This window comes from Aquarana catesbeiana, linkage group LG10 (genome assembly GCF_042186555.1).
Source record: "Aquarana catesbeiana isolate 2022-GZ linkage group LG10, ASM4218655v1, whole genome shotgun sequence".
NCBI lineage: Eukaryota > Metazoa > Chordata > Amphibia > Anura > Ranidae > Aquarana > Aquarana catesbeiana.
In genome coordinates, this window is record NC_133333.1 from 77,613,029 (window position 1) to 77,626,108 (window position 13,080).

Here is a 13,080-nt window from a genome sequence, read left to right on the forward strand (position 1 = left end):
GGCTGCTCAATGACCAGGCCATTTTTTGCGATACGGCATTGCGCCGCTTTAACTGACAATTGCGCGGTCGTGCGACGCTGTACCCAAACAAAATTGACATCCTTTTTTTCCCACAAATAGAGCTATCTTTTGGTGGTATTTGGTCACCTCTGCGGTTTTTATTTTTTGCACTATAAACAAAAGAGCGTCAATTTTTAAAAAACACAATATATTTTACTTTTTGCTATAAAAAATATCCCAATTTGAAAATTTTCCTCAGTTTAGGCTGATGTATTCTTCTACATATTTTTGGTAAAAAAAATTGCAATAAGCATATATATTGATTGGTTTGCACAAAAGTTATAACATCTACAAAATATGGAATAGATTTATGTCATTTTAAAAAATTTTTTTTTTACTAGTAATTGCGGTGATCTGCGATTTTTATCAGGAATGTGACATTGCGGCTGACAAATTGAACACATTTGATACATTTTTGGGACCACTGACAATTATTATACAGCGATCAGTGCTATAAAAATGCACTGATTACTGTATAAATGTCACTGGCAGGGAAAGGGTTAACACTGGGGGACGATCAAGGGGTTAACTGTGTTCCCTAGTGTGTGTTCTAACTGTGGGGGGGGATGGGACTGACTAGTGGGAGGAGAGAGATTGGTGTTCATACTTGGTATGAACACACGATCTGCCTCCTCTCCCCTGAGAGAACCAGGATCTCTGTGTGTGTGTTTACCCAGTTCTCGCCCCTGTCATGAGCGATTGCGGGGGCACTTGCATCGGTTCCGGTGTGGCCCCTAGTTGTCAAAAGGCGAACCGACGTACAGTTACGTTGTTTCGCCCAGGGGAGCCAATCGGCCGCAGTACAACTGCGGCGGCTGGTCCGAAGGGGTTAAAAGGTATCAGTCAGGAGAAGGTTACAAAAAAATTTCTGAGGCATTAGACATACCATGGAGCACAGTGAAGACAGTCATCATCAAGATGAGAGAATATGGCACAACAGTAACCTCACCAAGAACTGGATATACCTTCAAAATTCATGAAAAGAAGAGAAGAAAACTGGTCAGGGAGGCTGCCAAGAGGCCTACAGCAACATTAAAGGAGCTACAGGAATATCTGGCAAGTACTGGCTGTGTTGCATATGTGACAACAATCTCCCTTATTCTTCATATGTCTGGGCTATGGGGTAGAGTGGCAAGACGGAGGCCTTTTCTTACCAAAACATCCAAGCCCGTTTAAATTTTGCAAAAACGCGTCTCCCAAAAGCATGTGGGAAAATGTGTTATGGTCTGATGAAACCAAGGTTGAACTTTTTTGGGCATAATTTCAAAAGATATGTTTGGCACAAAACAACACTGCACATCACCAAAAGAACACTATACCCAGAGAGAAGCATGGTGGTGGCAGCATCATGCTTTGGGGCCGTTTTTCTTCAGCTGGAACATGGGGCCTTAGTCAAGGTAGAATTATGAAGAGTTCCAAATACCAGTCAATATTGGCACAAAACCTTCAGGCTTCTGCTAGAAAGCTGAACATGAAGAGGAACTTCAGCATGTCTTTCAGCATGACAATGGCCCAAAGCATATATCCAAATCAACAAAGGAATGGCTTCACCAGAAGAAGATTAAAGTTTTGGAATGGCCCAGCCAGAGCCCAGGCCTGAATCGCATTGAAAATCTGTGGGGTGATCTGAAGAGGGCTGTGCACAGGAGATGCCCTTGCAATCTGACAGATTTGGAGTGTTTTTGCAAAGAAGAGTGGGCAAACATTGCCATGTCAAGATGTGCCATGCTGATAGACTCATACCCAAAAAGACTGAGTGCTGTAATAAAATCAAAAGGTGCTACAACAAAGTATTAGTTTAAGGGTGTGCACACTTATGCAACCATATTATTTATTTTTTTTATTTTTACTTCCCTCCACCTAAAACATTTCAGTTTGTTGTTCAACTGAGTTGTACAGTTTATAGGTCACATCAAAGGTGGAGAAAATTCTGAAATGATTGATCTTTTTCTCATTGTTTTACATCACAGAAACCTGACATTTGAACAGGGGTGTGTAGACTTTATATCCACTGTACATCACCCTGCTAGGAACATTAGAGACTGGCCAAAAATTCATATTAACTATGCAAGGATCATCCACTTGTTAATATACAGGTAGTTTATAATTGGAAGACAGAACGTAGTGGACAATGGTCAGTGCATGTTCGCAAGGAGCAATGGAATGGCGGAGCCTGTAATCTCTGAAGAACCACACTGCTTGAGAAAGACGCTCTACTCTGCGACGAAACACACAGCAAGAGCAGTGTTACTGCTATTGACTGCACATGTTCTCATTAGAAACGAGCTCCATGTTTTGTGCAGATGCTGGCACCCACCATGTCCTTGGCAACCAGTGATGTCGTCTGGCCTATTGATTTGCTGGCCAGGAATCCAGAATCCCCAGCCATGTAAACAATGCCTGGTATGGATTTTTTTTCCTTTACAGCAAAAGTGACTGGAAGAAAACTGTTACTGGCAATTTACTAGTCACAGAACTGACAGGGTTAATTATGGCAAATAAACTGCCCAGACCCCTCATAACAAAGAGAAAGAAAGAACAAGTAGGATTTTATAGTGCTGGAATTTCCAGAACAGAGCATCTAAAAAAAAGTTAAAGCCAAAAATGTAATATATTGCAGCTTACCAGGCATTATATGTGGTGGCTGCATTAGTTTTCTTTTCTGAGGCTTTTTCACTCTGTTTTCACCTGGTGATCTGGCCAGTAACACACCTCCTGTATTAGAGTGCCCCCACTCTAGATGGTTGAGTACAGGGGGCACATTTGGACAGCATTGTCAGTCTGGGGGGGGGGAATGTTAGATGTACCAGCAGATTTAGGTAAACCAACAAATTGAAGCAGCAGTTACAACAACATTTTTGTGGTGGTGGTGGGGGGTTTACAAATACAATTTAAAGCTAATCATTGTAAGCACCTCTGTCAGTGTTAAATGGGTTTGCCTCATCCCTGTAACTTATACAATCTGCAAGAGAGCTTGTTCTTTTGAGAAACAGACTTTCTGGCTGGATTACTAGGTAAAAAAAAAGAAAGCCTAAAAAAAGGAAATACAGCCATCACATCTAATAATTAGTATCTGCAATATAATAAATGTTTGCTTTTGGGCTTAAAGTGTCACGAAACCCAAAACAGTAAAATCAGTCTATAAATGCAGCATAGCATGCTTGTTATACCCACTGTGAAACTTAAGGGGTTAATCATCTGCATTGTGTAAAAAGGGTTTTTTATCCTGTATGCATAGATCCTTCCCTCCTGCACTGTCTATCTGGGGAAGGCCAGCTAAACACAGGCAGAGTAGCCAACCAGCACATGCTCAGTTGTGTCTTTTATACTGGAGAGCACATTTACTTGTTGATCAGACCTAGCCAGGTCACATGATATTGACATCACACATGTGGGCGTGTATACAGGCTGCAGTGGAAATCTCCTCCTTCCTGAACTCTCAGCACTGGAGAAACTCTTAAATGAGTTTGAGGACAGATAAGACATCTATCTATCTTAGTGAGGCTTCTGCTCATCCAGGACTAACTTTAAAGCTGCCCAAGTTATTCTGTTTTTCAATCTGTGGATATGTATGGAAGAAATATATGGATATGTAGGTCTGAAGAAGGTTTCATCACAAACACCTCTACTGGATGGAGTTGTTACACATTATCTTCATGTTCATTGCCTTGTACTGTATTTCAGCCGGAACCCCCTCTGAAGAGACATCCCCAGCTGATCCTATGGGCCTGTCTAAATTAGCTGGACCTGTGGACAAAGACCGCAGGAACAAGAAAAAGTAAGTTCCATAATTTTCCCGCACTACCTGGAGCTTGCATGTTCACCCTGTGCGGGTTTCCTCCAATACCCCAAAGACATGTTGGTAGGTTAATTGGCTCCCGTCTAAATTGTCCCGTCTAATTGTAAGCTCCTTTAGGACAGTGAATGCACAATATGTACATATGTAAAGCACTGTGTAAATTGTTGGCACTATATAAATACCTGTAATAAATAAAAAAAATTCTCTTTTGCCTGCAAATCTTCACTTTAAGAAAAAAAATTATTAATATTATTAATAATTTAATTGGCATACAAAATTGTTACACCCAAGGTGGTTTCAACAGAATCTGGGACCTAAAGCAATATAACTGAGGCATATAGGCCATCTCTACTATGCTGTATGTTACTGACCTTTTAGGCCAGTAAAATTGAAATACCTCGTAAGAAGAGAAAAAAAGTGTGTTAGCTGTTTCACACATGAAACAGCTGTAGATACCACTCAACAGAAGAAGGGCAGATGTCTTCACCAGCCATGATTATGGAGTAGACTCTCATCTTTGACTAACCTATGTGTCCTTGCCCATAACCAGTTTTGCGCTCGCAACTGCATAACCCCTAGGGCCGAGAGCAATTTTGACTTTTCAGCTTTGGGGCTGTTGATAAAGCAAAAATGTGTAAATACTTAAAGAGGAACTGCAGTCTGCTCTCATAATCTGTAATAAAAGCATATTTGCCATTCTGAAGCTTCCCTCCAACCACTTACATATACATATTATTTTATATATACTGTATTCTGTACTTGCCAAATATGCTGCAGAAATTTCCCTTCACTGAGTCTGGCTGCAACCATTTTAACTGTGGGCAGGTTAAAGGGGAGTTCCACCCAAAAATGGAATGTCTGCTTTAGGTGCTGGTGACCCCCTGACATGCCACATTTGGCCTGTCATTTTTGGGGGGGGGAGCAGGTACCCAGTTTTTACAGGCACTCAGCTCCCACTTCCTCCGCTGGTGCTGCGGCACTGGAAGGAAGATCACCTCTCCCCCCTCCCTCCCTGCAATGTTCTGGGACACGTCACAGATCCCAGAAGATTGCCCGGCCATTCACAGCGCGGCTCGCGCATGCGCAGTGCACGCCTGGCTTTGAAGCCACAGCCGGGCACCCACAGTTAGAATGCCGGCACCATGGAGAGAACGGGGGAGAGGAGCAAGGCTTCATGCGTCTGCATCGCTGGACCATGGGACAGGTGAGTGTCTGATTAATAAAAGTCAGAAGCTACACTTTTTGTAGCTCCGCTTTTCACCCATATGTTCACTTCCTGGATTTACACAGGGGCACACCTCCAGCTCTGCAGCACTCTATGGCCCTCTTATGACTCCCCCCCCCTTCCTGGCAAACTCTCAAGAGAGTGAGAGAGAAAGCTGTGCATGATCTCATAAGCCTAGGCTTTTTACCAGACAAGAAACAGGAAGTGGGCTGTAGAGGGTATTTCCTGGCAGAAAAAAAATGTTTTACTCTCCAAAGTTAAAACAAGGGCAGAAGATTTAATAGATGGAAAGACCGCTATTAGGATAATAAAGTAGTACACATATATATTTTTGTAATTACTTAAGAAAATAAAGTAGTACACAGAATATATTTTTTTTTTTCAGTACAAGAAATGCTTTAATATCTTGAATAAGTATTTTATTTTTTTTATACAATCTATAGACCATGTAACAAAATGATAAAAAGCTTTTTTTTCCTCGTTTGACCAGTGTTATTTTATTTTTTGTAAAAGTATTGATAACCAAGCAGATTTTATTCTATATTTTCTCCAGTGTATAAATACACTAGACTTTTGTTTCCATTAGGAAGTATAGTAAAGTAATTTACAAATTACAGAAATCTCTAATTTCTAAATTTCTCTTTTTTTCAATTTTTGTGCTTTGAAATGCAAAAGTTAAAGACTAACTTTACTTTTGTTGACAATAAAACCATTCTCCTCCGGGTGATCAATATGCATTGCATGGGTTTTAACAAACTTCTTTTCTACAGATTTCTACCTTTTGTTACTCAAAAGAAAAAGCTGTTTGGAATGTGAGGAATAGGTGGAACTGGTTGGCCATTATCCCGAAAGCATTCTCCACCACTCTTCTGGCTCTGGCCAGCCTGTAGTTAAAAACCCTCTGGTCCGGGGTGAGGGTCCTCATCGGGAATGGCCTCATCAGGTGTTCACCCAGCCCAAACGCTTCATCAGCAACAAAGATGAACGGGAGTCCTTCCACGTTCTCTTCAGCAGGTGGCAATCCCAAGCCACCATTCTGGAGCCATCTATAAAACTCGGTCTGGGTGATGACTCCACCATCCGACATCCGGCCATTCTTCCCCACGTCCACATAGAGAAACTCATATGTCGCTGACACCACCGCCAACATCACAATACTATTAAATCCCTTATAGTTGTAATAGTATGACCCCGAGTTGGGGGGGTGGGACTATGTGGACGCGTTCCTCAATTGCCCCTCCGCAGTTGGGAAAATCCCACTGCTGGGCAAATTGGGAAGCCACATCCTGCCATTCCTGTGGCATTGAAGGAAACTGTGGAGTCAAACAAGAAAAAAAAATTAGTAATTTTTTACATAACATTGCAAGCAGATTAGACACAAACATTATTGGCCAACATCAGTATAACATTTATTTTAAGGATTATTTAAAGACAAAAATATAAGGTCCACTTATCACCCCCTCTGATGGCCCATTGTAAAAAATGTAGGGGTGGGGGGGGAGATGTTTTGGACAGGTAACCCTCTCCACTTCATTGAGAGCTGAATGCATAAATAATGTGTGTTCATTTAGCCAGCCCCTCCTTACACTATTGGCAGACCACTGGACAGGTAAGAAGTGTCATAATAAAATAAAAATAATACACACTGTACAAATTAAAGTAAAAAGTGTTACTAGAGTGCTGAAGTACATAAATAAAATTAAGTGATATACTATTAAAAGATAACCAAATGATATTTGCTGCAATTATTGTGTTGTGTACTGATAACACAAAAAAATGATAAAACAAGGGTTAATAATGCGCTAAATATCAACCTTCTAATACTGCACAGTGCTCCAACAAACTGATATGTGAATAGTGAATATAACATATAAATTCAATAAATATATCCTTCACCATAAAACATAATTATCACATACTTCCAGCATACTGACTGGTTTCATGGTGGAATCATTTATTTTATTTGGTGTCTGTGTCACATTACACTGTACAAATTTAAACACTTTTTGACATTCTGCAATTACCTATCAAGATAATAGGAGAATAATAGGAGAACAAAACTTTAAACAGTACCATTTGAAAGTATTCAGGCTGGCCCTTTCACTACATGCTATGGTGAATTCATCCATAAATATGAACACAAAAGAGGTAGGTATAGTGTGTATGGGTTTGGCAAAGTCAGCAGATAGAGGATTGGTATCGGTTGACTTAGCGGTTGGGGAGAGGGAGGGTTCCAAATGATTTTGGGACCCCCCAAAATAAAGCCTCTGGCACTCTGCATGAATTTAAGCACACAAATAACATTTAAAAACATTTTAGGGGGGGTTTAGGGTAAAGCTCTACAATGGAGCTGACAAAATACATTGTTAAGTGACTAGGCTAGTTGGGTATGGGCCCAGGATAGCATGCTGGGGAGGTTAGTGAAGACAAATATGCATGAAAGACAAAAAAGGACGTTTAAAAACTTCCAGCATGCATGAGGACAAAGGGGATATTCACAGCATATTACAATCATGGTAATTAGGGAATGATGAAAGAAATGCAATACATTAGCAAACATTAAATACATAGAATGTATTTAGTAGTTAAAGAAGAAATCTTACTTTAATATAGTCCTTCTGCAGGACCTTAATGATGGAAGAACAGGTCTCTGGAATAATGAGCCTGGGGGAGATGCTTGTCGAGAACTTGATGTCCTGCAGACTTCTTCCTGTCGCCAAGAACCGCAACGTGGCGACTAGCCTCTGCTCGGGAGTGATGGCTTGCTGCATGCAGGTGTCCTGCTTGGTAATATAAGGACAGCAAAGCCAACAGACCCTGAAAAACGGGGTCCGTCATCCGGAGATAATTCCTGAAATCATCAGGATTATTCTCCTGTATCTCCCACAACAAAGGCATGTGCGAGTATTAGTCACGCCGGAGTAACCAATTCTTGGTCCATGAACTCCTCCCCGCCCTGTTCATGGACTGGGCTTGGGTCAAAGTAATAAGAACCCCAACACCAAGCCCCTGCATAGCATGAACTCTACGAGGAGTACGTAACCGCAACATGGCTTTAAAACGGTCGGCTGGTCAGAACGAACAGAACGCACTGAAAAACAGAAAGGACTGTGAAGAGCGAGCTGAAAATCAGAAACGAGCAGACAAGAACGCACTGCAAAATCAAATAAGTACTATAAAATACGCACTTTAAAACAAATGTGAACTGACTACATGCACTGAAAACCAGATACGAACCCACAAGCACAAACTGAAGAGCAGTAACGATCCGAAAAGCACGAGGCTGAAAAGCGTGAATCGTCTCTCACCAAACTTCTACTAACACAAGATTAGCAGAAGGAGCCCAAAGGGTGGCGCACTTGGTATTGAACTTCCCTTTTATAGTGCCGTCGTACGTGTTGTAGATCACCACATTCTTGACGTTCGGAATCTCCAACAGGATTTGTGTAACCGTGTGTATGCAAGACAAGTTTGAGCCAACATCCGTCTGAAAAAATCTATGGATTTTGTTGTTGGAATGTCCAACCGTGTGTACGTGGCATAAGATTAATCTCCAGACCTTTTACCTGCTTAATTGATGAAGACATACTGAAGGAATAGACCACACCTGGCCATGAAACAGCTTTTGATTCAATTGTCCAATTACATTTCGGTCACCTTGAAAAAGGGGGGATGGCTATTCTTAAGAGCTGTAATTCCTAAACCCTTCCTCCGATTTGGATGCACATACCCTCAAATTAAACCTGAGAGTGTGCACTTTTAGGCCATATCCATTATATAACTATAGCTTGAATATGTTTTGGTACATACCTGAAAAAATCTAAAATTGTGCTTGTGTCTACATACAGTCAGGTCCATAAATATTGGGACATTGACACAATTCTAATCTTTTTGGCTCTATACACCACCACAATGGATTTGAAATGAAACAAATAAGCTGTGCTTTAACTGCAGACTTTCAGCTTTAATTTGAGGGTATTTACATCCAAATCAGGTGAACGGTATAGGAATTACAACAGTTTGTATATGTGCCTCCTACTTTTTAAAGGACCAAAAGTAATGGGACAATTGGCTGCTCAGCTGTTCCATGGCCAGGTGTGTGTGTTATTCCCTCATTATCCCATTTACAAGGAGCAGATAAAAGGTCCAGAGCTCATTTCAAGTGTGCTATTTGTATTTGGAATCTGTTGCTGTCAACTCTCAATATGAGATCCAAAGAGCTGTCACTATCAGTGAAGCAAGCCATCATTAGGCTGAAAAAACAAAACAACCCCATCAGAGAGATAGCAAAAACATTAGGTGTGGCCAAATCAACTGTTTGGAACATCCTTAAAAAGAAAGAACGCATTGGTGAGCAATGTGTCAATTATTTGTGTGGTCACCATTTTTACCTTCCTGTGTCCAAGCAACCGTAAAATCTGGGACGGTCTACTTAACATTCCTTTACTATCTTCTTAAATAAGCCCATTAACGGCACTTATAGGTAATCCTGAATTCCCCCTCGGGTTGCGATCAAAGGCCCTTCCCTGCCATTAATAAAATCCATTTTTCAATAACTGACATTATTGATTCAACTGGCTTGAAACCTTTGACACAATTTAATGAGTTCTTGCCTCACTATCCGAGTAGGTGGCTATTATATTTCCAACTTTGTAACTTTTATAATTTATTAAAAACAAGAGGTGATCCTCCCCGCTCCCTTACCGGTTTGGAATCTCTATGTATACAACCTGATCCCCCTGCACCGTTTCCTTCCTTTATAATTTTCTCCTGAACTAGATCTTTTCTGATAAACCTTCTTATTTTGTGGAATGAGAAAGAGAGCTAGGAGTTATTTTTACGGAGGAAGAAGTCCGTAAATCTTGTATATGGACTGGTGGAATTGTCCTGCATTGCGCCCATTTTGGGATAACATTTTTAAATTATATAGTGCTTTTGCCTACTGCCCCGTACACACGGTCGGACATTGTTCGGACATTCCGACAACAAAATCCTAGGATTTTTTCCGACGGATGTTGGCTCAAACTTGTCTTGCATACACACGGTCGCACAAAGTTGTCGGAAAATCCGATCGTTCTAAACGCAGTGACGTAAAACACGTACGTCGGGACTATAAACGGGGCAGTGGCCAATAGCTTTCATCTCTTTATTTATTCTGAGCATGCGTGGTACTTTGTCCGTCGGATTTTGTGTACACACGATCGGAATTTCCGACAACGGATTTTGTTGTCGGAAAATTTTATATCCTGCTCTCAAACTTTGTGTGTCGGAAAATCCGATGTTAAATGTGTTATGGAGCCTACACACGGTCGGAATTTCCGACAACAAGGTCCTATCACACATTTTCAGTCGGAAAATCCGACTGTGTGTACGGGGCATAAGAGATAGTGCCCCAAACTACCCAAATAGCACTATTATCTATTTCCAGACTCTGTTCCAAAAGTCAAGAAGGGGGTTTTCCATTTCATTTTAGAGATACTGGAAATCCCAGCACATTTATCCCTTTCACTGCCAGGTCCATACGCCGTACGGACCTACAAAAGTGCCCGCAGGTGGCCAAGTCAGTAAGGTGTATGGACCTCCTTTCTCCCTTTCCTATAAGCATATGGTCACTTCAATGATCATAAGCATATATCAGAATTGTTCAGCAGACTCTGCTGAACAATTCTATAAATCTGATCAGCGGATTACAACCCGCTGATCAGAGTTATTAACCCCTAATGTGACCATCCCCCCCACCTATGCTTCCCCGTCCCCCCCACCTATGCTTCCCTGTCCCCTTTCATCTTAAACTGTCCCCCCACTCACCTCTCCTATCCCCTTCACCCCCCTTCTTCCCCCCAGCACTGATTCCTCCCCAAACCGGATCTCCGCAGCCACCATCATTATCCGGCATCCCTCCTCTTCCATTCCTGCCGGCTTCAGGTGCTGCTTGGGGGGGATCCAGATGTGTCCCCCCCACTGGTCAGATCACCCCCCCAACTGCCCCTGCACCCCCAAACAAAGAAAGAGACGATCTTCAGAAATAGAGATATGGGGGTCTGTTTAGACCTCTGATATCTCACCAAATAGCCGCCCCCCCCAAAAAAAAAAAATATTTTTTAAACACAAACATAGTAAGACTCCCCGGGTTAACTCGCACTCAACCCTCCACAGTAATGGCCCCCCTCCCCACCGCACTCAGCCCTGCAAGGTGACAGCCCCCCCCCCACCGCTTCTCGGCTTCTCCTCCAGCCAACCCTATCCATCCTGATTGGCCAGGAGAACCCGGAAGACATTAGCGAATATTAATTCGCTATTGTCACAAGTGGGTGGGTTCGGGGTGCAATGCTCTGCCCCCCCATCCCAACCTTTTACAAGCCAACTAGAGCCTCAGGCTCTAATTTTGTGGCTTGAAAAAAAAACCCTCATGCAAACGTATGAGTCCAGCACCCTGCAGCACCCCTAATGGACCTGCCGCTCCTGCTAAGACCCCTTTCACATGAAGCAGACTCTGTCAAGCAGATTTGCCTGCTCAGCGGGGGATCTGTCTGCTGATCCCCACTGAGCAGGCGGATGACAGGTCTGCATCTACTTCACTGATGCAGAGTGGACACGGACACAGCTCGCTATTCTCTATGGGGCGGTCGGAAACCGACCTCCTGTCTAGTTCCATCAGATACCATCCGATCCAATCTGCTAGATGGATGGGGAATAGGATCCCCATCCGTCTGTTTTTAGCGGACTGGACTGGATCGAATTCAGACTGGCCTAAACGGACACATGTCCAGTTACATCAACCTCTCCATAAGGAACAATTGGTGGTCCAATGGGGCCTGCCTAAAAAACGGACAGGCAGATCTGATCAGGGTGCTTGTGTGAAAGGGGCCTAAGGCCTTGTTCACACAGGGCATACACAGCGTACCTTTACAGGGACACACAGTTGTTCCATGCATCTCTGTGCAGGCAGTCCCATTGGTGTCATTTGGGATGTAGCACCTGCACGAACAGAGCCGTTGCTCCCAATTTTACATCCATGGTGGTCCGCATGCATGTCCCTGAGCTCACACTGCATTCAGGGTCATGTACCCACACCGATGTCAGATTGGGAACAGCAGCTATGCCTGTGCAGCCGTTGCATCCCAATTGACATATATGGGACTGCCTGTACAGGGATGCACGGAAAACCTGTGCATCCCTGTGAAGGTAAACACGGCCCTCAATGGGCATAAACTTTAGTATGCCACATGTGAACGATTCTTTAGTAGCAATTTACCATTCATTTTGTAAGTTATGTTTATGTGCACTATTAATGATTTTAGTGTATTGTGTCAGAAACCATGACATCAAGCTGAGACAGAAACACAGTTAAATCATACTTGTTTAATAATAAAAGTAAAAAGAACAAATGTAGTCAAAACATAGCAAAGTTCAGTAACCGGAACAGATAGTCAGCCAAGTTAGAAGTAGGGGATCAATGTAGTGGAACAGCAAACAGGATTTGGAGCCAGAAGGGATGTCAGCAAAGCAAGTCTTGAACAGGATCGCAGGAGATGATTTCTGTGATGTTGACCAAGGTGAAGGCAGAGCTCCTCTGGACTGGACGGCTTAAGTAGGCAGGACTGACGAGCACGATGTCAACAGCTGAGTAACTGTGGAGAGATAGGAGCTGGCAATTAGCGGCCAGCTCAGAGAAGGAAGGGCTGAGCCCAGCCCTGACATATTGTTAGCGAAAATATTGTTTTGATAAACATTTGCCCAAATACCTTCTTTTTATTCTACTGGCCATGTGCTTTCAGTGGTCTGGGGGGGGGGCTTTTACAAATTCTGAAAGCTGTAAGTGAAAAAGGAAAACCTCCAGATTTTCGAAAACTTTTGCGTACCTCCAGTTTTCACTATTTCTCAAAAAAGGCGCAATTTAAAATTTACAAATATTTGTTATTTATTAACTCAATACCTGTTAAGCTTTTATATTTAGTAAAGATTTAGTAGGAATTTTGTAAAATTAGCTGTGTTC

The 13,080-nt window shown here is 42.4% G+C and overlaps 1 protein-coding gene across 8 annotated transcripts in view; it reads left to right on the forward strand.

Annotated features, from left to right (window-relative positions):
* Positions 1-13,080, forward strand: part of PPFIA3 (PTPRF interacting protein alpha 3) — a 715,578-nt gene that overhangs the window by 567,580 nt on the left and 134,918 nt on the right. For all 8 annotated transcript variants that reach the window (XM_073602297.1, XM_073602301.1, XM_073602303.1 and 5 more), the window contains one exon: positions 3,745-3,838. In XM_073602297.1, coding sequence (XP_073458398.1) covers positions 3,745-3,838 — 94 coding nt within the window. The remainder of the gene's footprint in view (positions 1-3,744; positions 3,839-13,080) is intronic.